The sequence below is a fragment of the Pagrus pagrus genome, assembly GCF_965226575.1.
Source record: "Pagrus pagrus genome assembly, chromosome: 14".
NCBI lineage: Eukaryota > Metazoa > Chordata > Actinopteri > Spariformes > Sparidae > Pagrus > Pagrus pagrus.
Window position 1 is genome coordinate 30105745 of NC_140198.1, and position 27404 is coordinate 30133148.

The 27404-nt window shown below is 42.1% G+C and overlaps 1 protein-coding gene across 4 annotated transcripts in view; it reads right to left on the minus strand.

Annotated features, from left to right (window-relative positions):
* cblb (Cbl proto-oncogene B, E3 ubiquitin protein ligase) overlaps positions 1–27404 on the minus strand; it is a 204297-nt gene that overhangs the window by 128785 nt on the left and 48108 nt on the right. For 3 of the 4 annotated variants that reach the window (XM_084374290.1, XM_084374291.1, XM_084374289.1), the window contains exons 4-5: positions 6761–6907; positions 3740–3896 (exon numbers count right to left, since the gene is read on the minus strand). In XM_084374290.1, the coding sequence (XP_084230416.1) occupies positions 3740–3896; positions 6761–6907 (304 nt within the window). The remainder of the gene's footprint in view (positions 1–3739; positions 3897–6760; positions 6908–27404) is intronic. The other variant, XM_084374292.1, reaches the window with a different exon arrangement.

The following is a 27404-nucleotide window of genomic DNA, read 5'->3' on the forward strand; positions in this document are numbered from 1 at the left end:
GGCTGGTGAGTGCCAGGCCCGTAACCAGCCCTTTACGATACACCTGGCCTTCGGGCTCCTTAAAGCTGAGCAGCCAAGTGAGGGAGGCGTGGTCGGTCCGGAAGAGAAACCGGTGGCTGTAGAGGTAGGAGCAGAAGTGGTGGAGTGCCAGGACAACTGCCAACAACTCTCGGCAAGTCACACAGTAGTTGCGTTCAGGATGACTCAAGGCCCGGCTGAAATAGGTCACCACTCTCTTTCCTTCAGCTCCCTCCTAGGACAGGCACAACTCCTTGATGTTACAGGGCACAGGCCAGTTCTTCACTGCCTCCACTTTGGCAGGATCAGTGGAGACGCAATCAGCCCCACCACATGGCCCAGGAACTTGGCTTCACCCCGCAGGCGGTCACACTTCTTGGGGCTGAGGTGAGGAGGACCTGGTAAGGATTGTCCAGGGCCTGATGGAGGTGGTAAGCATGGACCAGCAAGTTGTTTGGGTGGACCATGGACTGGCTTCGGAGGATCTGAGCCAGCACCCTCACCATCAGCCTCTCGAAGGTGGCAGGGGCATCACACGGAACTGCCAGAGGCCTTCGCCAGTGTTGAAGGCTGTCTTCAGTCTGGCCTCCACCACCAACTCCACCTGCCAGTAGCCGCTCCGTAGGTCAAGGGAGCTGAACCACTGTGACCCTGCCATGTGGTCCAGGGAAGAGGGCAAGAGTCCTTTCATGTCACAGTGTTCAGCCATCGGCAGTCCACACAGAGCCGCCAGGTGATCTCGCCAAGACAACAGGTGCAGCCCAAGGACTGCTAGATGGCTCTATCACTCCTGCAGCGAGCATCTCCTGAATCATTGATCCGCCTCCTTGCATTTGGCCAGTGCCAGCCGGTGGGGATGCAGCTGAATGGGTTGCTGCTGTGGGGAAAGTTGAATGGCCACTGGGTAGCAGTCTCCCCATGGTGCCCCCCCATCCTAGTTTTCCAGCTGTGTAGCGCTGGATCGCCAGTGGAACGATGCACCTGGGGTCTGGAGCAGGATTGCTGCCAGTTTCACTGAGCTGGTGATCGCCGTGTCCGACAGACTGTCCCTACCATGTCAACTGGCTGCTCATCACTGATTTCAGCTTCGCGCAGCTGGTGTCTTAGTGGATGACATGGTGTCAACACTGCCTCCACTCTCTCTGCCTCCTCCAGGGCCCTGTTAAAAGTTGTTGGGGCTATGATGCAAAGATGCTCTTTCAGGCGTTCTGGTGTAAGCCCCTGGATGAAGGTGTCCAGGGCTAGTTCTTCATCTGTAGCTAGGTTGAAGGTGGGGTACCCACATTGTGCGTAGAAATGCACATCTGCAGGCTCCCAGGATTTCACACTCTCCGCAGAGGCAGTGAATCAGCTGGTCATGCATGCTGTCTGTTGAGTTCCGTTGGCCAAGGAGTCGCTCCAGTGCCCCTGCTAGGGTCGCGTAGTCTCATTGCTGGGCTGGCATTAGGGGTGTTCCAACAAGGGTACCTCACGATTCGATTCGATTTCGATTATGGGAGCTTCGATTCGATTATTGGCCACGATTCTTCGATTATTGCAATTTTTAATGCTTTTTTCCATACAAGATTGATTTTGTCTTCATCTGTGGCTATATTTGTAAATAAATAGCCTATCAATTAACTCAGTTCCTCTAAAACTACACTCATAAAGTAAATAACAAGGTTTTTTGAACATATGACTTGTATTTTTCAAAGACACAAAATATTTTATTTTATGACTATGTAAACATTTGCACTTTGACCTACTTAACTTTGACCAGGGAAAGCTCCACTTGCAGGAGAGCCCCCTCTATTGGCGGAAAACACTGAAAACAGTCAAGCCCTGGATTTAATGAGGCGTGAACATGTGACGTGACGTGGCGTGAAGCACGAAGTTGGGCAGTGATCAGTGACAACAAAGTTGTCTTCAAAATAAGAGCTTTACATTGCACCCCATTGGATTTTAGAACAGGGTTCTTAGCGGGGGGGTTTTAATTTGAAGTAGCAACCGTTCGTAGCTTGCCGCTACACAACAGCTGACAGTCAGCAGCTACTAGCTGTTTGGTTGTGTCCGCTAGCTGTCAGCTACAGAGGCCGAGGAGACGGTAGCATCTCCCGGATCTCACTGGCTTTCCAGTTGCTCATCTTGACATCCGCGGATGAAGTGATGAACTGACTGCTGTGATCAGCTGTTTCCTGGTTTTAAAACTCCCGGCTGCGGGTCGCACAACAGTGCACGTTATCGACACCTCCGCCCATGTCCCGCAATTGCCGGCACATTGACGCCTTGGATTTAGATAGCAATGGAGGCGGCAGTAAGTGTACCCTCAGAGGCGTCAAATTGGCGGACCAAAACAGATTGCCAATTTGCCGCCTTCTGTCTAAATGCGCGGACCTAGCAAAGCATCGACGTTAATTAATCGATGCCGAATCGTCACGTGACGCATCGCGATGCATCGCCACATCGATGAATTGCACCCACCTCTAGCTGGCATCAGGTCCATTAACACCTGAAGTGGCTTGCCTTCTAGGGCCAGGGCCACATGGGCAGCCGTCTCCTCAGAGCTCCAATCATTTTGCAGTGCTGCCAACCTGATCTGGGCAAGGTAGGGTTCTGGTGGCACCGTGCTGGCATACTGTGGCAGCTTGAAGGTAGCCCTTGGTGGGTTCGGGGTCAACGTCACCACAGTGGCAGGTGGTAGCAGCATCTTCACGGATGAAATCTTCTATCCCCCGGAACTCTTCTTCAATTTCCCGCTTTGTCGCCATCTTGTTTATGCAGATAATTTTTATTTCTGGAATATCCCACTTCTGACACCAATGTAACAAGTGGCACAGAATGAGAAACCAGAAGCAGTTCTCAGTGATGTCAACCCTTTAATCACTGTCAATGTAGAGGACAAGAACTCAAAAACGCTGTTACAAAATACAGCTGGGGTCTTGAAACTTTACAGCCACCTCACGGCTACTAAAAACTATAAGCGAACACAAAAACGACAATTACCAGCGTGAACAACTATGTCCTAACCAGACACATTAAAAACACTAAAAAAAAGTAACATTTGCATTCTGGAACATAAACAGCAGACTTACAAACTATAGATACTCAGTCCAGAACTGAGCATGATGGGTAAAATGGGGGTCGCTACAGTATGTTCTATGTTGTGACCAGTGCCCCCCAATCCATTATTCAGGTCCCTTATCACGCCCCATCGAATAAGTGTAGGCTACTTGTCTTACCTAAATGTTCATGTTTAATCTGTTGCTACTCTTGCTACTATTTATTGTGTTTTTTAGGATTATATTTTGTATATAATGTAATGACATCACCACACATTACAAGTATCCTTCTGTTTTTATGTATTTTCCGTTTTCAGTTTGTCCTTTTTTTTTTTTTTACCATGGTATGAAATACCTTTCCCCCATTTTCATGACACATCACAAATGAAAAGCCAAAGCTATCATTATGTTGAGGGGTGTCATTTTTAGCAGTAAATGATAGCATATATCTGGCTTGTTATGAAGAATGAAAAATGCAATTCACAGTGCAACAGATTCTAAGCATTCCTCGACATTTTTTTAAATGAAGAAATTCACTCATAGAACATGTGTCCAAAAACAACACATCAAATTACAGACAATGCATGCAAATGCCAAAACCTGTTGTGCCTAATACCATATAAACCAATAGTAGTGCTATGTGCAATCTGTTTGAAAATCAATTGATGTGAGGTTTGACAAACCTGAAAAAGGCGTGTGAAAATGTCGAACTCAAACACAGAAATATAGTCATTGCAGGTGAGGTCGATTGTGGATTTGAGGGCCATGGCCTCCAGGCCTGAGCTGATGGGATGCACTTCGTGAAGGCACTGTCGGAAGACTTTCCATGGCACTATTGTCCTACAAGAAAGCAACAAGTCCAATCATAAAAGCACAGTTGCAGCACTTTGTGAGACAAAGAGCATTTTATCTGACAATGCGTAGTTTCTATACAACAAAATGTGCAAATTCACAGATAATGTATGACAATTCATAGATAAGCTTGAACTTTTGCTCTGCTCATACTGCTGTTATTGCTTTAGATCAGATAAAACAATAAAAAGAAACAAACATTTTAGATTACATTAAGTGATAATTAAGTCTGGTGCTATAAACTGAGTGGAGGAGTGAAGTATCGCATCAATAACTGATAGAAAATCGACATTTGATTTGACAGGGCCACGGAAAACAAAAGGATCTGTATGTGGAACTGTGATCAGCAGCCTCATACTGCTTTTCCACCAAAATGAGTCAGTCTACGTGGGTCTATGCGGGTCAACCCTCAATTTTAGCTTCATATTGATCCCATTCCCACTTCCCTCAGGCAAGGCAAGCCCATCTGTGATTTTCATCTGAAGCGTCATGTTGTATGTACCCTAACCCTTAACAAAACCCCAGCTTCTCCTTTGTTCCTTCTCTTTCTCCAGTGGCATTTTTTTCATTTCCTATAATTCTTGACTATGACAGTCCTCCATTATTTAGTTATTCAAAAGCTTAAATAATGAAGCAGCAAAATCAGGAAATGTTGAGTTTTCAACAGCATTAACTTAACATGACGAAACATTTCTAAAAATCCCTTTCTTTCAGGTTTCCTGCCCATACATGAGTTGAGTCTCAAAACAAAGGCTTGTTCGAGGAAGAGAAGGGGACCATCAGGGGTTGGCTACAGACACTAGACATCACCGCAGCCCCCGTCTAGGTGGGACAGGCACACTTTGGACCTATTCCAGAGAAGGTCCATGCCAGGCACGGCTTGGCTCAACTTAGAGCAGGACAACTGGTAATGGAAATACAAAATGGCGCAGCATGGTTTGACTCAGCATGGCCACACCTGCAGAGAGCTACCAGCTGCTGCTCTAGCAGCCCCACAGAGCTTCCTTCTATGACAACGATGCAAGGGCCTGCCTATTGCACAAGTTAACTTAGCACCAGCAGCTGTGACACAAAGTCTGTCAGCTTACTTCACAAGCAAGAGGAACAGAAACCAGGTAAGCACAGAGCTGCTTACTTTGCAAGGACTAACAAGGAGCATCCAGTTTCCTCCAACTTCTCCTGGAACTCTGGACAGCAAGGGCGGGACTATGTTGGAACCACGGCTTTTCGCAGTCTGGCTCATAAGCTAACAAACTAGCAGCATCTCTCTCTTCAAATAATAGTATCGTTGAACTGGGCCTAGATAGCATTAAAGGAATAGTTCACTCTAGAACGAAATTCAGTCATTATCACCCTCATGCTGATAAGAAGTCCGGTGTAGTTTCTTATTCCTCAAAGTGCACCGCGCCAGACAAGATCAATGAAAGTCGCGATAATACACACTGGTATTTACATCCAGCTCCCTCTTGTGTTTGTGTGTCGCTTGGTTGCTCACAGCAGGATGTAAATACTGGTGTGTATCAATCGCGAGTCTTGTTGATCTTGTCTGGCGTGGCTTCCGTAGTGCAAACGCTGTGAGGGAGACTCGCGTAAGCGCGAGAGCGTGCCTCCAGGCAAATGTAGTATAGTGACTGCTTAGGCTAGAAAAATGTACTAAATGACGTCGTTTCGAGTAAACTCTGGATGTCGCCACTACAGGACACTTGGATTGCAGCGGACGAGCAGTATGGAGGAATATTACAAAGTTTTTGTGTAGTTTTATGGACCTTTTCGTCTTGGACACCATTAACGCTCGTTATATGGATTATTGTTGCTGGAGAGTACCCCCGCGGGTCTCCAGCTGCACATTTTGAGGAATAAAAAACTACACCCGACTTCTCATCAGCATGAGGGTGAGTCAATAATGACTGAATTTCGTTCTAGAGTGAACTATTCCTTTAAGCATAGCATAGTATGGCTAAGCACTGGACTGTTTAACTTAACTGGTTAATGGACATGTGTTGAATCTATTTTGTTTGTTCAATGTTCAGGTGTTAATGTGACCTCTGTGTAGTCAGTTTATTGGTAGTTGGCTTTGCCACATTGTTAAGTTAATGTTGGTTAAGTTATGCTTAATACAGTCTCACGGTCTTGCGTGTATCTTTATCTTACATGGCACCGGTAACTCACACACACACTTTCTTAAGCCTAGCTAATTTTCTAACTACATTACAAATACAATGTAGTGAAATTTTGGACTTTAAGATAGTAACACACATGTTGGATATACTCTATATATTATAGGCAAGGGACGGCGTCAGGGTAGGAGGCTACAGACTTACATGTTGTCTATACCGGTATTCGGTTTTTACTTCGGACAATTGTATGCTCTCTTCACACATGTGGCTCACCTGGATTTAGGCCTAGGGAACTAGCAGGGTGAAGTTTGGGGGATATGCAGACATTTTTGTTACAAATATAGCTTCTCCAGGATAAATCCAGAGTTACAGTGCATGTGTGAAAGGGGCTAAAGACTGGTCAAACACAGCAGCTGCTCCCAGCTGTGTGTGTGCGCATATATGTGTGTGTGTCTGTGAGTGTTAGTATTGCTCAATCAATGCCAGTTTGATACGGTCTTGGAGGTGCTCCAACATTGGAGCATCTCTAGCTCATCATGATATTGAAAAATAGCATGCAGTTGTATGAACCATCAAGAAAGTGATAGTATCTGCAAGATTAAAAACAGGAATCATCCACACACAGTGACATCACAAAGAACTTCTCATTCTCACAGACTAAAATCATGATCCAGCAGAAAGGAGAGCATCATCGCAAAGCCACAACAGAAGAAGCCAAGATGAGGTGAAGCTTACTTTTCTTCAAAAAATTTCCTCCAGAAGTCAGCAGCATCAGCTTTTGTGATCCTGAAAGTGTCCCCCTGGAAATGTCCTCCGGGAAAGATGGCTTTGATTTCAGCCAACATGTGGCTGAAGATCAGAGACAGCTTGGTCAGGTTCCTCCTGCAGAGATGAGGCCAGAAAAGATGTACAAATGGAAATCATTCAACCCTCAGAACTCCAGACATATTTACAAATTTTGTTGACTTGATTTAATACTCTCTTAGCCCAATACACAGTGCTTCAAAGAATAAGGATGATTAACAAAGTGTTAGGCCACGCCCACTTGCACCAAAAAAATATTTTTATATTACATTTATATTTATTTTAATTAAGTGGCATGGATTTTGAGATATGCGATTATTAGTCTTTGTGGCGCCCCATATGGGTTTAGCTAGAATTTCTTCAGTAGACTTATTCCCAACCTCAGCCTGAACGTAGGTACCTAGTTTGATGATGATCCGAGCAATGGTTCATGAGTTATTGCCCATTTATTCTAAGCGACACCTTTTGCCAAGATATTCTGATTGATAGTGTCCATGTTTTTTGACTGATCTTACTCATTTGTTATGGAATTGTGCATCTCTGTCCAACAGTGCTGTATACCAAATTTAGTGTTGATTGATTAGGGCTTGAAACCTAATAATAATAATAATAATAATAATAAACCAGCACAATTTCGATAGGGTTCTGCCCTTCGCGTTTGAACCCTAGTAATAAACTGACACAATTTCAAAAGGATTCTTGAACCCTAACAATAATAATAATAATAAAAAAACGGCACAAACTCAATAGGGTTCTAGCCCTTCTGGCAATCAATTAAAAGGTTTGAACATAGTCAGAAAAAGGGGATAATCTAAGTGTACAACTCATATTTATATTTATTTCAATAGTATTTAAGACATTTTGATGTGTAAATGTTTTCATATTGAGTTGTGTTTTGTGAACACGGTCAAACTATTGAGTGCAAGAAGTAGCTTGAGTCGGGATGTTGGATGTAGCAGCCCATTGTTTTTCTTTATGTAAATACTGCTGAAAATTCTGCACTCCTTACAATTGCATCTTGTACATATTAGTCTAAATTTTTCAATTATTTATTTTAATTTTAGATTTAATGTTTATTTTACTATTTCCTGTACATTACGAGCAAACTTAAGCCAGATTCTTTGTTTGTGTACACATACTTGGCCAATAAAGCATAAAATGCTTGTTGTTAAGTGGCGACTGTAGTGATTAGAACAGCTGCAGAGGATGTGAGGAGAAGGAAATATAAGGAGTGAAAAGTCTGTATACATTTCTTTCACACATTCAGGACCATTTCACATCCTATTTTTTACAGCAGATATTGCAGTTCAGCATGACTGTTAAGATCACTTGTTTCATGTAAGCGTATAGGAAGCCTGACATAGCTCATAGTCATCTAGATCAGTTTTAACTCTACCTAGGAGCATCAAAGCAAATGTCAAATACAGATGACCAACTACACCATGTTATGTAAGTGAGCAAGATTCTCCTCTGTAAAAAAAAAAACTGTGTTCTTGGCTCATTCTCCTTGAGATGAGTCCATATGCATATTTCTGATGCACACTGCAAAGGTCAAGTTGTTTTGAAAACCGTGATATACTGGCAATCGACCTATTCAGTCGTTTTGGTATGAGGATGTGTTGGATGTTGCCAGGTTTCAGTAAAGATGTGGGTACAACAGTCTCTGATTTCCCATTGCTGAGTGAGCCTGAGTCTTACTTCATCCACTTTAGCTTCCTGCAATCGGACATTAGCAAGAAGTAGGCTAGAGGAACCATAGCTCCAAGCTGGCTTAGCTTAGGTCTTGTCCCGGCTATTTTCCCTCTCTTTCTGGTTTGATCACATCCCTTGCACTACTCATATTCACATAGTCTAAAGTATTGTTATGTAAATACTTTATATAGTATATAGTTTTCTTATCTCTTGGCCTGTCTCTGTCTGGCTGTAATGTGTGAATTTCCCCGATATAAAGTCTTATATTCACTTGATACAAATTTCCTTTTGCAATGAACACTCAAATGAGTATCCGATGTCTCCACAGAGATAGCAACCTGTTCATTTTCAAGTAAATCTTCTTACATTTAAGGGTTAAGTTTTGAAACACTGGCTGAACAGCACAGAACTGAATCATTATTCTTGAATTGGGTGAGACTTTATCAAATATTTCACTTCGTTATTTGGGATCCCATCAATCCCATCTATATAAAAGGTACAAATACTAGTTTTCATTCAAATGTAATTAACAAAACAGAGTTGACTACTGCCACAGAAAAATAAATAAAGACTTGAATTTTCAGAACAATGTGGTCAAATATTTTTCACATAAATCAGACTGTGATGTTAGTTGTGAGATTAGTGCTGAGATTATGCTGAAATATGGATAGTAGAGTTTAATCTTACTGCTCAGCCACAACATAAATTAGCAATACTCTTAATATTCCTTTTTTTAGCTCATGTGGAGTATTGGTAATTCTCATTTCCCTCTCCCCTGGGACAGGTATTTGCCTGCAGTGAGATCAGTATGTAGGCTTTTAAGCACTCTGGGTGACTTTGCCCAAGGTGTGAATATGTGGGAAATAGACAGCACACTAGCTGTGGGGTGCCGATAACAAGCTTTGTGTGTGTTTTTTTGTGTGTGTGTGTGTGTGGTGTACCTTGAGCACATCATCCAAACTTTTAATTCTTCTTCCAAATCCACACAAAAAAGGCAAGGTTTTTTTTATCAAACCCCTGTGATTCACAGGTGTTCGTGTGTGGAGTAACAGGAGTGTGTGTTGTGCCATTTTTTTAAATATCACTTCAAATCTAACATGATCAACTGCTCATATATGTCATTTTGTGCTGACAGTGTAATACCAACAAAGCAAACAACAAGCCCTGGGTCACCAGAGAGCTGAAACACTATCTCAACCTTAAAAAAAATGGCATTTATACAGGGAGACAAAAAAAAAAGGTCAACGAGCTAAAAAGGGAGCTGAAACACATAAGACCAAGCTGGCCAAGCTCTGCTACAAAATTAAGATGGAGCAGAGGTTCACCAGGGGAAAGGCGAGGGAGGCATGGCGGAGTCTCCACACCATGATGGGCATAGCACAGAGACCAGCTGAGATACAGTGCCCCGACCCTGCCACCATTGCAGAGCAGCTCAACACCTTCTATGCGAGGTTCAAGAGCACTGACACTACAGAGGATTGGATCCCAACCAACACCAGCTACGCCCCTGCACCATCCAAAAAAAAGCCCCTGGACCGGATGTGCTCAAGGGCCATGTGGGCCATAAGGGAGTGTGCGGCCCAGCTGGGCCATGCGGTGGCTCAGCTTTTCCAGCTGTTCATAACATCCGGCTTTGTCCAGAGGGCATGGAAGGAGACAACCATCATCCCTGTTCCCAAAAAGCCTCATGCCAAAGCCATGAACTATTTTAGACCTGTGGTACTCACCTCCATCCTCTGCAAGTGTACGGAGCAGATGGTCACTGAGGAGCTTAGAACCATAGTGGGCGAGAGCTTGGACCCGGTGCAGTTCACCCACAAGGCAAAACAGGGAGTTAAGGGCACCACCCTGACCCTCCTGGACACAGTGGCAGGGCACCTTGACTCTCCAATCTCATATGTAAGACCCAATTTATGGATTTCTCATCGGCTTTTAATACAGTAAACACAAACACACTTCTGCACCACCTCCAAGGACTAGAAGTCATCACACCAATGGTTTTATGGACAAAGGATTTTTTAAAGGACGGACCCCAATATGTTAAAGTTAATGGTTTTAAATCCAGCAACATTGTTTTAAATACTGGGGTCCCACAGGTCTCGTCACCCATCCTCTTCTTCATAAACACAAATGAAGCAGCCTGCAGCAACAGACTGACCCTCCTTAAATATGCGGATGACATGGCCTTGGTGGTGTGCTGACAGATGAGCGCTCCCTGTTCTCTTATGTATGTGGACACCATGGCCCTCTGGTTCCAGAAGAGCTCACTGGAACTAAAGATCTCTAAAAACAAGGAGCTGTGCTGCGGGGGGCGGCGGGCACGTGACACCCCCCACCCTCTCTCTGGGCCACTCAAGCTGGAGGGACAGGTGGTGGAATAGGTCGATGTCTTTGTGTACCTGGACACTGACATTCAGGGGCGTAGGAATGAGTTTAACATTGGGGGGGACACATATCAGAAACCTGACAGATCCGTTAATGGTTTATAATATTAAAATCATGTTTGTTATATTATTGTTTAAATTCAACCATGTTCACTTCTTATCATGTTCAAATCTTCCGCTCATGATCAACAAACTAAAATCACCTCACCCTTCATATAGCACCTACCTGCAACTCTGCAGTGCTGGCTCTCCCTGCATCACCCTCACCACTGTCAGTTCCCAGCTGAACTTCATCTGATCTCTAATATGTGGAGATGAATAAGGTATAGAAAAATACTGATGGGAAAGTCAAGAAAAACACAGAGTGACTCCTTTCTAGATGTGGGAGATGTGTAACGTTACTCGTTTTCAAGTCACATGGGTTAAGTTAATAGAAAAATCATGTTCTTTTACAACCATCTTAAATACAGTTTTCAGTGTCAAATCGCTTTTGTCCGTTACGTTACTGGAAAATCCGCCATATTTTCGCCAGCCGACGTTGGCTAGTAACGTTAATAGTAACAACGTTACCTAGCAAGAGTGTACTAGTAGTTAGATGTTGAATCACAACATCAGCTTAACATCAACAAGTCTAACGTTAGACAGAAAATATAATTATCCTCCTGGACAAAATTATTACCAACTCACATTTGCTTTCTTTCTTTTCTTCCCCATAAAGAAATCTCTTAAACTGAGCTGCTGCTGTCTTTTCATCTTCACCTCTCTCTGACTTGTCCAGCCGACTCCCGCTTCCCAAACAGTCTGAGGGGGCGGGGGCGGGCTTGTGACAAGACGCTGTGTTGCGATTTAAAAATAAAAGCAAGTGAGTTAAAGATTTCAAAATAAAATGTTATTCTCCTGTTCTACTCGGACAAATGCGCCTGTCTCCAATATTGGAGGGGACATGTCCCCTCTGGTTCCTACGCCCTTGCTGACATCGACCACCACCAGTCCTTCACACAAAATGCAGACGGTGTCTACAAGAAGGCCCAACAGCGCATGTTTCTCCTCAGGAGGCTGAAAAGTTTTAATGTCAGACAGGACATTTTAACAACAGTATACCGGTTACTCATTGAATCCATCCTCACATCTTACATTGCATCTTGGTACAACCTTCTCACTGAAAAAAGCAAGAAAATACTCACCAGAATCATTAAACATGTAGCTAAGATCACCAGCACAACTCAAATCCAACTTTCAGAACTTTACAGTCGTGCAGTAGAAAGAAATGCAGTTTCCAGTAATTTGTCAAATGAGGGCAGAACCAAAACGTGTGTAAGATCTGCTGGTGAATTATGACATCTATTGTAGATATCCACTACATTTGAGTACATTTTTAAAGGTTTGGAGTTAGAGTAGTGTAGGCGATGCAGTACCTTGAACTGTAATATATTTAATCGTGCACACAATGAACTTTTATTGACCCTAATTAGGGCTTGGTTCCAAAATGAATCTTGTATGCTCACATCAAGTTCTTTTTTACCAATCCACTTAGATTTTGACAATAGTTGCGTTTCCATCCACCTTTTCTTATTCGCATTTTCAAAAATTGCGAATAAATACTTGGATGGAAACGCCAGAAATTCGAAAAAAGTAAATTTGCAAAAAAGTTTTTACGCTTGGAGGGGGTGGATTTGTCAGCGTATCGATAAAAGGAAAATGCAACTTTTTGTTATGGAAACAGGTTTTGCGAATAAATCATTACTAACCCTATTGTGTCACATGTCGCGTACATGCAACGATGGACCGTGGACTTACTCACGCCGAAAGTTTCCCCGACGACCCGGTACTCCGCGCTTGAAGCAGGCTAATACAGAGCTATGGCAATCCTTTTTTCTGTCGGCACAGGTGGTCAGTGGCTCGGGAGCAGTGTGCAAAATAGCCGTCAATATTCGAGGGGGTCCCCATCTCCCGATTGTTGCGCAATACCGATCTAAATTTTCTCAATATGCAGTAGGCCTATAACATTACAATATTTCATGGATGCAAGCCAATCAGTCTATAGCCTACATGACAACACACACACGCACACACTTAACAATTTTTGATAATCCGATATGCTATAGTATTCGTAAAGCAACACTGACAGGAGGTTGCATTGGCTAAAGTTGTTTGGATGCACGTTGTTTTATAACAAGGAGAGGCAAAGTTGTGCATTACAATGCAGACACGACAATAATTAGCACCAATCTGGCGCACTTACAAGTGCAATCAACTGAATAAACGCCAGGTATAGCCTGTCGGAGACTGGCACCTTTTTGGATGTGAACCCAAAGTGTGTGGGTGATACACTCTGGTTTAGCTTTCCCTTGCTAGCTTGCTATTTTCAGTATGACTTATCAACGTTACGTCTTTCTTCTGTTTGGCACACATGGCTAGTTTGCATATGTGCGCAGGACGGCTGCTCCGCTTGTCAACAAATACAACATATCTGTGAATACATGTTTTGAATTCTGAATACTGGACATGGTGAGCTTAAACACATTTTAGTGACCATTAGTTATTTTTGGAGCAGCTGAGCAGCATGGTGGTGTAGTGGCACAGCTCTCGCCTCTGCAAACTTTTACAGCGCTTTCTACAGTGATTATTTAACCAACAGGCACGGATTTTTAATGCCTAACTCTACTAAAAGAAACCAGGACAATATGGAGCCATCTACTCCATCGCCTACTTCTTATGATAAAAAGCCGAAAACAGTCCCTGACGGCGTCCTCCTAATCAATCCATTCCAGCACACAGCTGATTCAGCCGCCGCCGGGGAAGGCACTTTAGCCCTATCTATTGTTCTTGGAATTTCCACAGTAGTCACAGAAATTAAGGAGTCCCTTGAAAACATCCGTAAGGAGGTCAGCAACACCAGTGCAACAGTCACCAGGATGCAAGCAGATTTGGTGTGTATGAAATCAAAGACTTCCAAGATTGAAACGGAGCTTGCTACTTTAAATAGGTCTATCACGACCTTATCAAGCCGCACTGATTTAATCCAGGCTGATGTGCACAAACAAAGGGATACCATCGGCTCCAATGCAGAAAAAATAAAAAATCTCACAAATTGCCTGGCCGAAATGGAGGATCACACCCGCCGATCTAATCTGAGATTAATTTTTTTACCTGAGGGAGCGGAGGAGGGTGACACCATTGCTTTTCTTCAGCGTCATCTACCAGTTTGGCTACCCAGCCTCTCATCCCGGGGGGTTATTGAGATTGAAAGAGCACATCGGATTTATACTGCTCCAAAATCGGAGGGCAAGAACTTCAACAGGACACTGATTTTCAAACTTCTTTGCTACTCTGACAGGAAAGTTATCATGGATGGCTATAGAGCTGCTGGTTCTTCTCTCTCCCACGATGGCCATAAACTACTCCTATTTGCCGACTACTCTCCATCTACCTCTAGGCTAAGGAAAGCTTTCGCCCAAGTGATGTCCAATCTACGGAAGAAAGGCATCCAACACTTCCTCATCTATCCAGCCAAGCTGAAGGTGTCCCACAACAGTAAACAGTTCATGATTGAAACCCCGGAGGATGCTGAGAAATTCCTGACTGAGTTACAGTGAGCTGAACTACAGTCGAAATCCCTCCTGCTACAGGTGAACCTCCGTCCCCCCCCCCCCATCCCTTCCTCTTCTCCCTCTTTTCCTTTTCTTTTTCTTCTTCCTCTTTTTTTTCCTCTTCTCTTCCTGCTTACACTTACAGACATTTACAGACGCTCACACACTGATCGACACCGACGGTCGCTCACAGATGCCAACACGCGCGCTCTTGGATACGCGCGCACTTTCAGTGGGACCAAAGCAGCTTACTTGCCTCTCCTTTCTTTTTTCAACCTGGGATCATGGCATTGCTATGATGCTCAGAAACAATGACTTGATATGTTTGATCCCAGGGCAACTTGATTTATGTATGTATAACAGTTTATCTGGACTAGGGTCGCATTGTTTGTGCCACAGCCTAGTCCCCCACTTGCATGCTGTTGCTCAGAAATAGGCCAACTTAATTTGATTCTTTTCTCAGTCTAATTGAACCTATTAGGAGGCGCGTTTTTTTGCTTTTTTTTGCCTCTATCTTTTTGTGTTTGGCTGTTTTTGGTGTTAAAATAATAATAATAAAAAAAAAAGAATAAATAAAAATAAATTTGGGTTAATTAAACACTTGCAGTTCTTTTAGTTCTGCTGACTTATCATGTGTTATTATAAAGTAGTAAATTAAGCACTGTAAAAAATTCATTTACTTTATTAGTTTGCAGATCGGCCCTCCTTGCTGTGTCAGTATCCCAAGGAGCTCTTGCATGCTCTTACTTACCGGTGCTTTCACAGGGACTTCCCAGTGCTGTTCCCTGGCATGCCGGTTTTGTGTTGTTTGTTTTCTACAGCTAATTTGTCAGTTATGTGTGCATAGCCTAGACTGCACACTGTTTTGTACTCTTTTATTTGTTATGTTACTTTATGTTTTATTTTTATTTCATTCTGTTCTATTTGCCTTGTGTTCTGTTTGTTGTGTATGCTGTATCCAAATATGGTATATGTTCTCTATAATCTCTCATTATCTTTTTACTTTTCCATTCCATGGTCAACTTCAACTTCATGACCCTGAATGTAAGAGGTTTGAACTCACCAGTAAAAAGATTGAAATGCTTTGAATTTTTAAAACTCAAGCAGGTGGATCTGGCTTTTTTGCAAGAGACTCATTTGAAACAGGTAGATATAAATAGATTTAACAATAAAATGTATAAAGTTATATCATATTCCTCTGCCCCTAATAAATCAAAAGGTGTATTAATTGTAGTAAAAAGGAAACTTAATATAAAAATGGGTATCTCAGGTGGAGATGCAGAGGGTAGGTTTTGCTATGCAACCTTAACCCTCAACGGAACAAAGATTTGTGTGTCTTCAGTTTATGCACCCAATGTGTTTAACCTTACATTTTTTGATGGTGTGAAGCTGAAATTGTTGGCTTTTGCTGATTCAGAACACATTTTAGGGGGAGACTTTAATTTAGCAGACCCCTCTATTGACTCAACTAATCCTGATTCTTCTGCACGGAAAACTTATTCTTCTCACTTTAGTTTGTTCCTACAGGACTTGAATATTGTTGATGCCTGGCGTATCCAAAATCCAGCTATTAAGGATTACACCTTTTACTCATCTCGCCATCATTCATTCTCTAGAAAAGATTATATATTAATCTCTCCAATTTTTCTAAAATGCAGCTCACATGCGTCCATCTTACCAATGCTTATCTCCGATCATTCACCTGTTCTTATTTCTTTTGAAACTATACCTGGATCCACTCGGTCTAGAAGGTGGCGTTTCAACACCTCTCTGTTGCAGTATACTGAATTTTTAAACAAAATCACCAACAAACTGAGAGTTTTTAGCAGTGAATCTACAACCAGGGACTAACCCTCATACCCTGTGGGAAGTAACTAAGTGTTGTATAAGAGGCATATGTACTTCCTTCTCTTCTCATTTGAGTAGAGAACGTAAAAGTAAATTTCTATTGCTAGAGAAGGAAATATCCAGACTTGAACATCTTCAGAAATCCTCCTTTCTTGAAAGTAGACAGAGAGAATTATCTATAGCAAAATCAGAGTTCAAATCTCTAGCAACTTCTAAAGCGGAGTTTTTACATCTCAAAACTCGTCAAGAGATTTATGAAAATGCGGAGAAACCAAGCAAGCTTTTGGCATGGAGACTTAAGCAATCTGAACAACTAGCATCTATAAATATGATCAATAATGCTAATGGAGAATCATGTACACTTCCTTCACAAATTAATGAAACGTTCACTTCCTATTATTCTAAACTATATACATCTGAGTCTCACAAAGATAACTCAGCAATATTGTCTTTTCTAAATTCCTTGAATCTACCTACTCTTTCAGCAGAGCAGATTTCCAAGCTTGATGCCCCTATTACATTAGTTGAAATGAAAGACGCCTTGGACTTGGTCTGGATGGTATCCCACCAGAACTTCTTGTGGCTTTGTGGGACCTGGTCGGTCCAGTCATCTTGGACTTATTTAATTTTTCACTTGCAGTTGGAAGCTTCCATCGGGATCAAAAGATTGCACTTATTTCTCTTCTTTTGAAAAAAGGCAAAGACCTGTTGGAATGCTCCAGCCATATCAATTCTAAATTGTGATATTAAACTATATGCAAAAATTGTATCAAGGCGACTGGACACTTGTATCTCGTCTTTGGTTCATCCAGACCAAGCTGGCTTCATTAAAGGCCGCTTGGATTCTGATAATATGCGTCGATTATTGCATATTATTGAAGCAGCACCATCTCTGGAACACCCATCTGCCATCCTTTCTCTGGACGCAGAAAAAGCCTTTGACCACGTGGAGTGGGACTATTTATGGGCAGTCTTAAAACATTTTGGATTTGGTCCTACATTTATTAATATGGTCCGTACATTGTATGCCAGCCCCACTGCATGCGTTCAAACTGGCCACACAGGTTCACCTGAGTTTGCACTGCACAGATCGACTAGACAGGGCTGCCCTCTTTCACCTGGCCTCTTTGCACTCTCTTTAGAACCCTTGGCACAAGCTGTTAGACAACATCAACATATATCACCAATTTCAATTAAAGGCACATCTCATTCTATTTCTCTTTATGCTGATGATATTTTGCTGTATTTGTCCAACTTGACTACTTCTATCCCCCAGGTGCTAAATTTGTTTAAGGTCTTTGGGGCATTTTCTGGCTATAGAATTAACTGGTCAAAATCTCTTTTAATGCCCCTTAACTCGACAGCTAGTAAAATTAACATTTCTTCACTGCCAGTAACTCTGGAGTGTAATGCTTTTACTTATTTGGGAATAATAATTCGCCCCACCCTTCTTTCTATTGTTAAGGATAACTACACCACAATTTTGGCAAAAATTAATAGCGACTTAACCAAATGGTCTCCCTTGCACATGACTCTTCATGGCCGTATCTCAGTTGTTAAAATTAATATCCTCCCCCGTATCAATTTTATTTTCTCCATGCTTCCTCTTTCACCTCCTTGTAAGTTTTTTAAGGACTTGGAGGTAATATGTAGAAATTTTCTTTGGAAAGGCAAGCGCCCTTTAATTAGTTTTTCCACCCTATCACGTCCCAAAGTATTAGGTGGACTCTCTTTACCCAACTTTAAAATGTATTACTGGTCTTTTCAGTTAAAGGAATAGTTCACTCTAAAACAAAATTCAGTCATTATCGACTCACCCACATGCTGATGAGAAGTCCGGTATAGTTTCTTATTCCTCAAAGTGCAGCTGGAGACCCGCGGTGCTTCCCTCCGGCAGGAGTAATCCATATAACGAACGTCAATTGTGACCGAGAGGAAAAGTCCATAAAACTACACAAAAACTTTGTAATATTCCTCCATACTGCTCGTCCGCTGCAATCCAAGTGTCCTGAAGTGGCGACATCCAGAGTTTACTCGAAACGACGTCATTTAGTACATTTTTACAGCCTAAACAGTCACTATGCTATGTTTACACGGAGGTACGCTCCGCGTTCACGCGAGTCTACCTCGCAGCCGATTGCACTACGGAAGCCGCGCCGGACAGGATGAACGAGACTCGCGATAGATACACACCGGCATTTACTTCCTGTTTTGAGCGACCGCAAGACACACAAACACAAGAGGGATCTGCTGCACTAGTGATTTGAAACTTTGACACTCACAGCAGGAAGTAAATACTGGTGTGTATCTATTGCGAGTACCATGGGACCGTCCGTTAGGTTCACACACTATTCTAAAACGTCTTTTTTCTGCCTCAAAGTCTGGGTTTGTTACTTCTTTTTACAATTGGTTGTTAAAACATAAAAAAAGTCTTTAGCTACCACATCGGTCTGGGACGGAGACCTTCATGAGCTGGGTTTCAAACTGGATTGGCCTAAGATCTGGAATTATGTGTTTTCTTCGTCCAAAAATCTTGCTCACCAGCTGATTCATTTTAAATTTGTTCATAGAGTTTATTTTCCCCCCGAACGTAGGTTTAGACTCAAACTGACTGCCAGTGATCTTTGTGATAAGTGTCCCTATTCAAAAGTCGGAACCTACATACATATGTTTTGTTTGTATAGTATGTTTTGTTTTGTTGTGCAACAGTAAAAACTCTTTGGGTCCACGTCGCTCAAACACTGTCAGATTTGTTAGATAAACATCTCCCATTTTGCCCGGCCCTTTGGCTTTTTGGTTAAACCCCCAAATGTTATACTACCATATACACAAAAAACAAATCATTCTTCCTTCCTCAACGGCTGCAAAAAAGACTATTCTTAAAAGTTGGTTTGAACCAAGTATTGTACTGAATAAAGTCTGGGTTGCATTGTTTTACGATATTTGTTTGTTGGAAAACTCTACTGCCAAAGTTAATGGTGCAAAAATTGAGACATTAGCTATTTGGTCTCATGCTATTGCCTATATTCCTGGGCTATTCTAATGTATGGTTTATTTAAATTATTGTCTGGAGGTGTATATTTGTTCAGAATTATGTTTTTCTTTTTGCTGGCATTTGTTTGGGTGACCATTACTTAATCACATATACTTTGTTGGTCAATGACAAATGGATAGAGCCTAGCTGAATATTCTTTCCTCTTTGTTTAGGGTGGAGTGTTGTTTTGTTGTTGTTGTTGTTGTTGTTGTTGTTGTTGTTGTTGTTTTTGCGCCTAAACATGAATTAGTAGCTTATTTCTGTTGTACCATATGAAACAGCATACAGGGTTTTTTTTTTTGTCTTGTTTTGTTTTGTTTGTTTGTTTTGTGTGTGTAATTTTTATTTATTTATTCTTCTTTAATATATTTATTTATTGTTGGTTGTTGTTTGTCCATACCTCTGTTAAGGAGTTGTATGTCACATTTCTTCTCTTTCTTTCAAGGCATAATTAAAAAAAGGAAAAAAAAAAAAAAAATTTAGTGACCATTAGTGACAATAAAATATTTTATTTTTGGACAAAATTTGAGACCCCGTTCAAATTTTGCTTTTGAGGCTTTCAGGGGGTCTCATGGGTTAATTTCGCACACTGCTCGGGAGAAGTGGTCCCACAAATGGCCCGATTATAGCACACAGATCTTCAAATGTGGCCCTTGACACCCGAAAATGTTTGAGCCAGAGTTTGTGGGTGAAGTGCTGCTGGACGACGACTTCCCAAAAGTCCTTCACCCGGCGACGTTCCCAATCAAATGGAGAACGATGCGGTCTCCCACCAGCAAATTCCGACAGCACTCGTAACATTAAAAATCTTCGTTTCCTTCTCCTCTTCAGGAGGGTTTTGTAGGCTGTGAACACTGACAAAATTGTAGCTAATGTTCTCCCAAGAGCCAACAGGTTCACCACTAAATTGTCCATGATGTTGAGTGTCAAATGTCAGCTGAGTGTCAACTGTTGTCATGGATACATTCACGCTCTCCTATGACGTAATCTCACGACGCACTCCTCCTCTCCCAATAATCGCAAAACAATAGTGAGTGGAAACGGGCATAAATTCGCATTTGCTTTTTGTGCATTTTCACAAAATCCGCTCTTAAATTCGATACATTTGGATGGAAACCCAGTTTATGTTAGTCTCAGTAGTTGAGCTGATAATTTGATATATTTGGTATACAAATCCCTTTACCTTTGGTGGTGTGTTCAGGATTGCCTCATATGCTGAGTCTAACATTAAATTGGGAAAGTTTGGGTTGTAAGATTTAGCAAAATGTCGTACTTGGAAATAGCTGAACAGGTGGGATTGAGGGATGTTATATCTCTCAAATATATCCCCGGAATTTCCAAAACACCACCAATGTATAATTGACCAATGTTGGAAATGCCATTTAAAGCCATAGAGAGAATGCAGAATCTAGTCTGGGTGGGGGGAAAAGGTGATTATCATGAATGGGAGTTAGAGCAGATAAATCTGTGAAGCCAAATTTTGTACAGAACTGTGCCAGAATCTTCAATGTTGTAAATACTACAGGGTTAGATGAATATTGTCTTGGGGAGAGGGGTAGTTTAGAAGTCACCAACGCTAGAAGGGAAGAAGAGGGGCAAGATTTAGCTTCATTTAGACACCAGCTTTCTTGAGGGAGCTTAATCCAGTATATTATTTTCCGTAAATTTGATGTCCAGTAGTAATATCTGAAATTAGGAAGAGGGAGTCCACCTTGAGATTGGTGTCTTTGAAGCATTCCTTTACTTATCCTTGGTTGTTCATTACCCCATAAAAAACCTGTAATATGATTATCTAAAGCAGTAAAAAAGAGTTTAGGTAATAACACTGGCAGACATTGAAACAAATATAAGAAACGTGGTAAAACATTCATCTTAATAGAGTTAACTCTGCCTGTTAATGAAACATGGATGGTTTTGCACCTATCAAAGTCTGTCTTCATCTTATTAATCAAAGGAGAAAAATTCCTATCATACAAGCTTTCGAATTTACGAGTTATATACAGTAGATACCCAGGTATTTAAAAATAAAAAAATAAAGCTGCTGTCTGAGACCAAGAACCCGAGTCTGCTGCTTCCACTGCTGGGTAAAAGGGAAGAGATCTCCTCTCTGCTCCCTGACCACGATCGGGCGAGCCGAGCAGGAACGGTCTCCATAGTAATGCCCGTAAACAATAAATACATCAATTAATAAAGCACGTACAGTCCTATATAGTTCCCCTCTTTAAAATAGGCTTTTTTTTCTCTTCTTTTTTTCCTTGGTTCATGTCAGCGTCTCAGTCCTCAGGCAATGACCGTTGCTTTTCAAATGTTTAATAAGCCTAGAGCGCATTAATTAACGCACAAGCGATTTCTGTTTTTTTATTGGTTCATTCACTGTTGTTCACGTTAAGTGTGCGTGTTGTTGGCATCTCTGACTGCATTAGCCTTCTAAAACTAATTTTCAACAAATTCTGCTGTGGTGGCATTTTTCTTCCCAAGTTCCACGTTGCTTAATACACCTGGGGTTATTTTCAAATGTTGTGATATTGTGAAGTGATATAAACGTTAACCACTTCTATTCAGACTTAATATGCAATTAATTCATCATCCTCAAAGGCTGTGTGGCCTTTCTCTCAGTAGAAACACTAGTTTGACTTAAATTCTATCTCACAGCTCTTTGCAGAAAGATCCTAGCAACTCAAGAGCTCAGGGTCCCATTACAACTAAAATAACATTTCCATGATGTTGGGCATAAATACAACTCCAATCCAATAAAAACAGGAGCAAACAAATGGCTTCCCTCATCATACAAAACCCGATGTCAATTGAAGTCGTCCGGTCTTAACACACTGTTTACTACAAGAACACATCGAACACCAGAACATATAGTTTATGTTTATTTGTGAAAAAATAAACATGCATTTTCAGTTTTTTAATGCTAATGGGTGATGAAGCGTTCAAAAACAAAAAGAATGAGCCCACCCACGTATTCTCTCCATTGCCTTGAACAGGCTGCGTGCTGCTTAATGTACTGCAATTCGGTGTCCTTATTTCCTGCGCAGTCCTGCAGACGTGACGTCCGATGACGCTGAAAGCGCATCCTTGGATACGGGAAGAAGACAAGCGCGGTGGACCCAAACTAGTGTTTGGGTAATAATGGATTCTGCTACGGTCAGCAAACGACCCACCACCACACAAAGTCCACTTACAAGTCATACTAAGAAGAAAAAGAAGGTTTTATCAGCAGCATGTCATGAGTTGAAACGAAATTACGACTAAAGCTGGGCTGGCACCCGAATACACATCGGATACGCGTTCGGCTCATGGAGGCAGCTTCAACTTGAATTGGGACTGAAAACAGATGCTGACATGGCTCATTTCCTAGTAACCAGGTAAGAAAACATTACAGGTCATGTTTAGAGCTTGATTTGAAAATCATATGAGATCACGAGGACTCCGAGTGACCTAACGTGCAAAGTAGAGTTAGCTGCAAACATGTAACTTAGTCCACCGCTGTGTAACACTGAATAGTTACAGACTGCACATTTTCCACGGTCCTTTAGTCTGAAACTGAATAGTTAGAAATATGTCCCTTTATATATGGGACCGAAAGCCCAACCTGTTATCCGGGAGGTGACGTTAGCAGCTGGCTGTAGCCACAGGCTAACAGTTTGTTTGTGTCTGTGTAGTAACATTAGCCGCTTACACACAGCAATCCCGTATCAGAGACGATATTTCTGTCCCCCAATGTGCCGTCTTTGCTTTCGCCTGTGCCTTTCAGACTGCATCAAACGTAGCGGTAAATCGTCGCGCTTGTGTGTCGCTACACACAGTGTACACTTTGTGTGTGTAGGGGATAAGGCATCAGCTGCACTGTTGTGAACATTTTATGCATGCTCCCACACCGGCTTGGCTGATGGCTGCAGTTACCCTAATGGTCGCAACGGCCATCGTGTCACTATTGAGTCTTATTTCTTGATACTGCCCCAAGTCCCTTTAATACATTTTTCTAGCCTAAAGAGTCACTATACTATCTTTGCCTGGAGGCACGCTCGCACGTGCACGTGAGTCTCCCTCACACCCGCTTGCACTACGGAAGCTGTGCCAGACAAGATCAACAAGAACTCGCTGTTGGGACCCACAGATGAAGTCATTCATTGTGGATTTCAAAATGGACTCTGAACCGAAACTCAGTGTACCAGAATTACCCATTGTTCACACCTAGGTGCAAAATTCAGCTTTGAGCTACTATTGGTCAGGGTGACAGACCCCCCTCTGATCAGATAGTCAAAACTCCAGCGCCTTCCTTGTTCTCTCTTCTCCTCAAACCTCTCTTACTCGAACGCCCTCCACTCCTTCGACTCCTTATCCTCAAGGACTCCTCTCCACCCCACCCCCCCACCCGGGGCTGGCTGCCATCGAGATCTCTTCTTCTGTGCCTAACAGCTGCGGAGAACTGCAAGCTGCATTTGCAGCAGGCCCAAAGAACTTCTCCTCACTGCAGCGACACAAGATCCTGCCAGTATTCCTGATCAGTTAGCACCAGCAGCTGTGACACAAAGCTTGCCAGCTAACTTCATAATCTGAGGAACACCAAGCAAGTTAGCACCGAGCTGCTATCCTTGCAAAGGAAAGGAGCGAACCGTTTCCTCCTCTGCCGACTTTCATCTGTCCTTGCACAGCAAGAACAGCGTTCAACATTGGAATCCCAACGTTCTCCTGCAACCACCAGCACCTTTTCTTCAAAGACTGGTAATGTTGAACTGGGCTTAGATAGCATAGCATAGCATGGCTAAGCACAGGACTTTAAACTCTGGTTGATGTAATGCATATGTGTTCAATATATGTGTGTCCACTGTTTGAGTGTTATTGTGAGCTTAGGTCAGGTTATTGGTAGTTTGCTTTCCTAGAAGGCTTATTCAACGTTAGTCAAATATTGCTTACACAGACTCAGGGTCTTTGCATGCAACTAACCATCTTCTATAACCTGGCATCACGTCACACACATATTCCTTGAGCCTGGAGCATATCACACCCACACGTGATATCAGTGACCGCCATTGTTTCTTTGTTCTGCCAGACACACACACACACACACACACCTGTATATAGTACATGTTAGTGTGTTTTCATCTTTATGGAAATAAAAGACTTTGAACCTTCAAGCTGCCTATTTAATATTGTACAAGAGTGAATGTTGCCAACCTCTACTCTGTCAAGAACTCCAAAATCCTTCAACCATTACTAGCTGTTATGGTAATATTGGTTGTAGTTATTAAGTTAATTATTAATCAGAGTTACAAACAGTTTAGTACCTTTTCTGAGACTGATTTGGTGAATTGGCTATCTTTCCCCTTCTTCAAGGGTAGTGCCCCGAGGTGATCTAATGTAAATTGGATCTTATTATTAATCATAATGTATAATTATCCCTGATAATCATTAATTATTATTGATAGCCAAATTTAACCCAAAACTCCCTATTACTGTTGTATGAAGCACTACATAATAGGCAGATCTCTCTTGTGTTTGTGTGTCGCTAGGTCGCTCACAGCAGAATGTAAATACCAGTGTGTATCTATCGCGAGTTCTCGTTGATCTTGTCTGGCGTGGCTTCCGTAGTGCAAGCGGCTGTGAGGGAGACTCGCGTGCACACGGGAGCGTGCCTCCAGGCAAATATAGTATAGTGACTGTTTAGGCTAGAAAACTGTACTAAATGACAGCGTTTCGAGCAGTGGCGGACTGGGACAATAATCAGGCCACCCTTCTCATGCAGACCACCATTCCTCTAGTTGTGTATTCTAACCCTATTTGATAGTTAAAAGAAATTTAGGGTTGACAAATAAGTTATCTATTTGAATATATGATTTTCATTGAAAACCCTATTTTCAAATGTTATAGCAATGGGTGAATCCTCATGAGGACAGCAGCCATAGGATACACAAATGTACAAGGCAAGACACAAAACAATGGGCCTATATTTTTAAAAAGAGAGAGAAAATACCTGAATGAGTTTGTTTCACAGCAGCAAGAACAACAGGAACCTTTTGGCATCACCTCACTTTATGAATAAATGAGTCCTAAAGTACAGTGAGATCTTCATTCAAGTTACTTAGGTATTCTGGATTGATTGTCGGGCCGTGTGCCTGTGTGTGTGGAGGGGGCTGGAGCAGCGCATATGTGACTTCACACAGTCTGGTGGTGACAGTGATTGAACAATAAACGCAATGAAAGCTATAGCGTTTTTGACTGACCTTCCCTCCTGGTGAACATGTCGCTTATATTGCAACATTTTGCTGCATCTGTGGCAAGGGCTTTCCATTTTCTGTCCCTCTCTCTCTGCTCCACCTTTCCTTTTCTTCTGTCCCTCCATTTCTCTCGACTACTAGAGTGAAGACAGCGCTAATTGATTGTTGTGTGACGCCGACAGGTCGCCGACAGGTCGCCGAGCGGCGTCATTGCGCAGCTAGATGGATTGATTTGATTGGCCCGGGCGTCCGGAAACTCCAGTCAGTCCGCTCAGTCCAGTGACTGTTCAAGTCAGGCCAGGATGACCATCAGTCCACCGGGAAGCGTCCCGGTGCTCCCGATGGCCAGTCCGCCACTGGTTTTGAGTAAACTCTGGATGTCGCCACTTCAGGAGTTTTTGTGTAGTTTTATGGACCTTTTCGTCTCGGACACCATTGACGCCCGTTATATGGATTCTTGCTGCAGGATGGTACCCCTGCGGGTCTCCAGCTGCAAACTACACCGAATTTCTCATCAGCATGAGGGTGAGTCGATAATGACTGAATTTCGTTCTAGAGTGAACTATTCTTTTAATGTTAGGGGATGCTTTAAGAGCAACGGATAACGGTTCAATAGCTAAGGCAAATAATAAGGGACTTAAAGGGCAGCGTTGACGGGTACCTCTGTATAAATTAAAATATTCTGAGTTTGATCTATCGGTAATGACAGAGGCCCTAGGTGAGGAATAAGGAGTTTTACCCATGACACAAATTTAGGACCGAAGCCAAACCTCTCCAAAATCCTAAATAGGTATGGCCATTCCACCCTATCGGATGCCTTTTCTGCATCTAGAGAGATAACCATCTCTGGAACCTCTCCAGATCCAGGGGAGTAGATAACATTCAACAGGCGACAGATATTACTGAAGGAATGGCGATTCCTTATGAAACCAGTTTGGTCATCAGATATTACCTGGTGAATAACTGTCTCCAGATGCATAGCTAGGACCTGTGCCAGTATTTCAAAGTCTACATTAACCCTGTAGGACCCCCTGTTGCAAATTTGCCACATCACTTTTAACAATTCTAAAAAAAATGCCTACAAATGTTTTTTTTTCTCAAGACCACATTTACATAGTTAATGGGTCCTATTGTTTGTCCTCACAATGCTATTGGATAGAATAAGTGTTTATAGGTTCGGTCATCTGGCCATGAACTCACTCTATCTGCAAACTTCCCGCTGAGCTCATCTCCTTTTTTTGCATGACTTGATTTGTCAGGATTAAAGTAAGTAAAATTCCTTCGATATTTTTTTTTGTGTCTATTACAATGTCTAGAACATGAACATATTTAGTTATTTTGGAAAACATTCATTAAATTTGATTTAGAGCTTCTTATGTCCATGTTGCAATTCTGCCACGTTGGATCAGGGTGGTAGTCAAAATAGCCTGTGCTCCTTACACATTACATAAGGACACTGCACTTCTCACATGGTCACAAATTGAAAAAAAATGTAGTAGAAATTTAAAGTGTTAGATGATTCAGTGTAACTAAGCTCTAAATGTGTTTTTCTGTTAAATGTTTAGTTAGTTTAGCTTAGACCAAAATTAAACACATGAATAAAATGTATAGGATATTTGAAACTCCCTGTATCTTTGTAGTTATTTGTTTGTTTTTTAACTTCTAAATGATCCTGAGCTATTTTTCTCAGTGTTGCCCAAGTAGCAGTTTGTAGCATTAGGAGATAGAAAAACAGGTTCTGAATGTTCTGGAGTTGTTGGGGGGATGCCTGTTGCATTGTTCAGGGATAGGTGTAAATGGTCT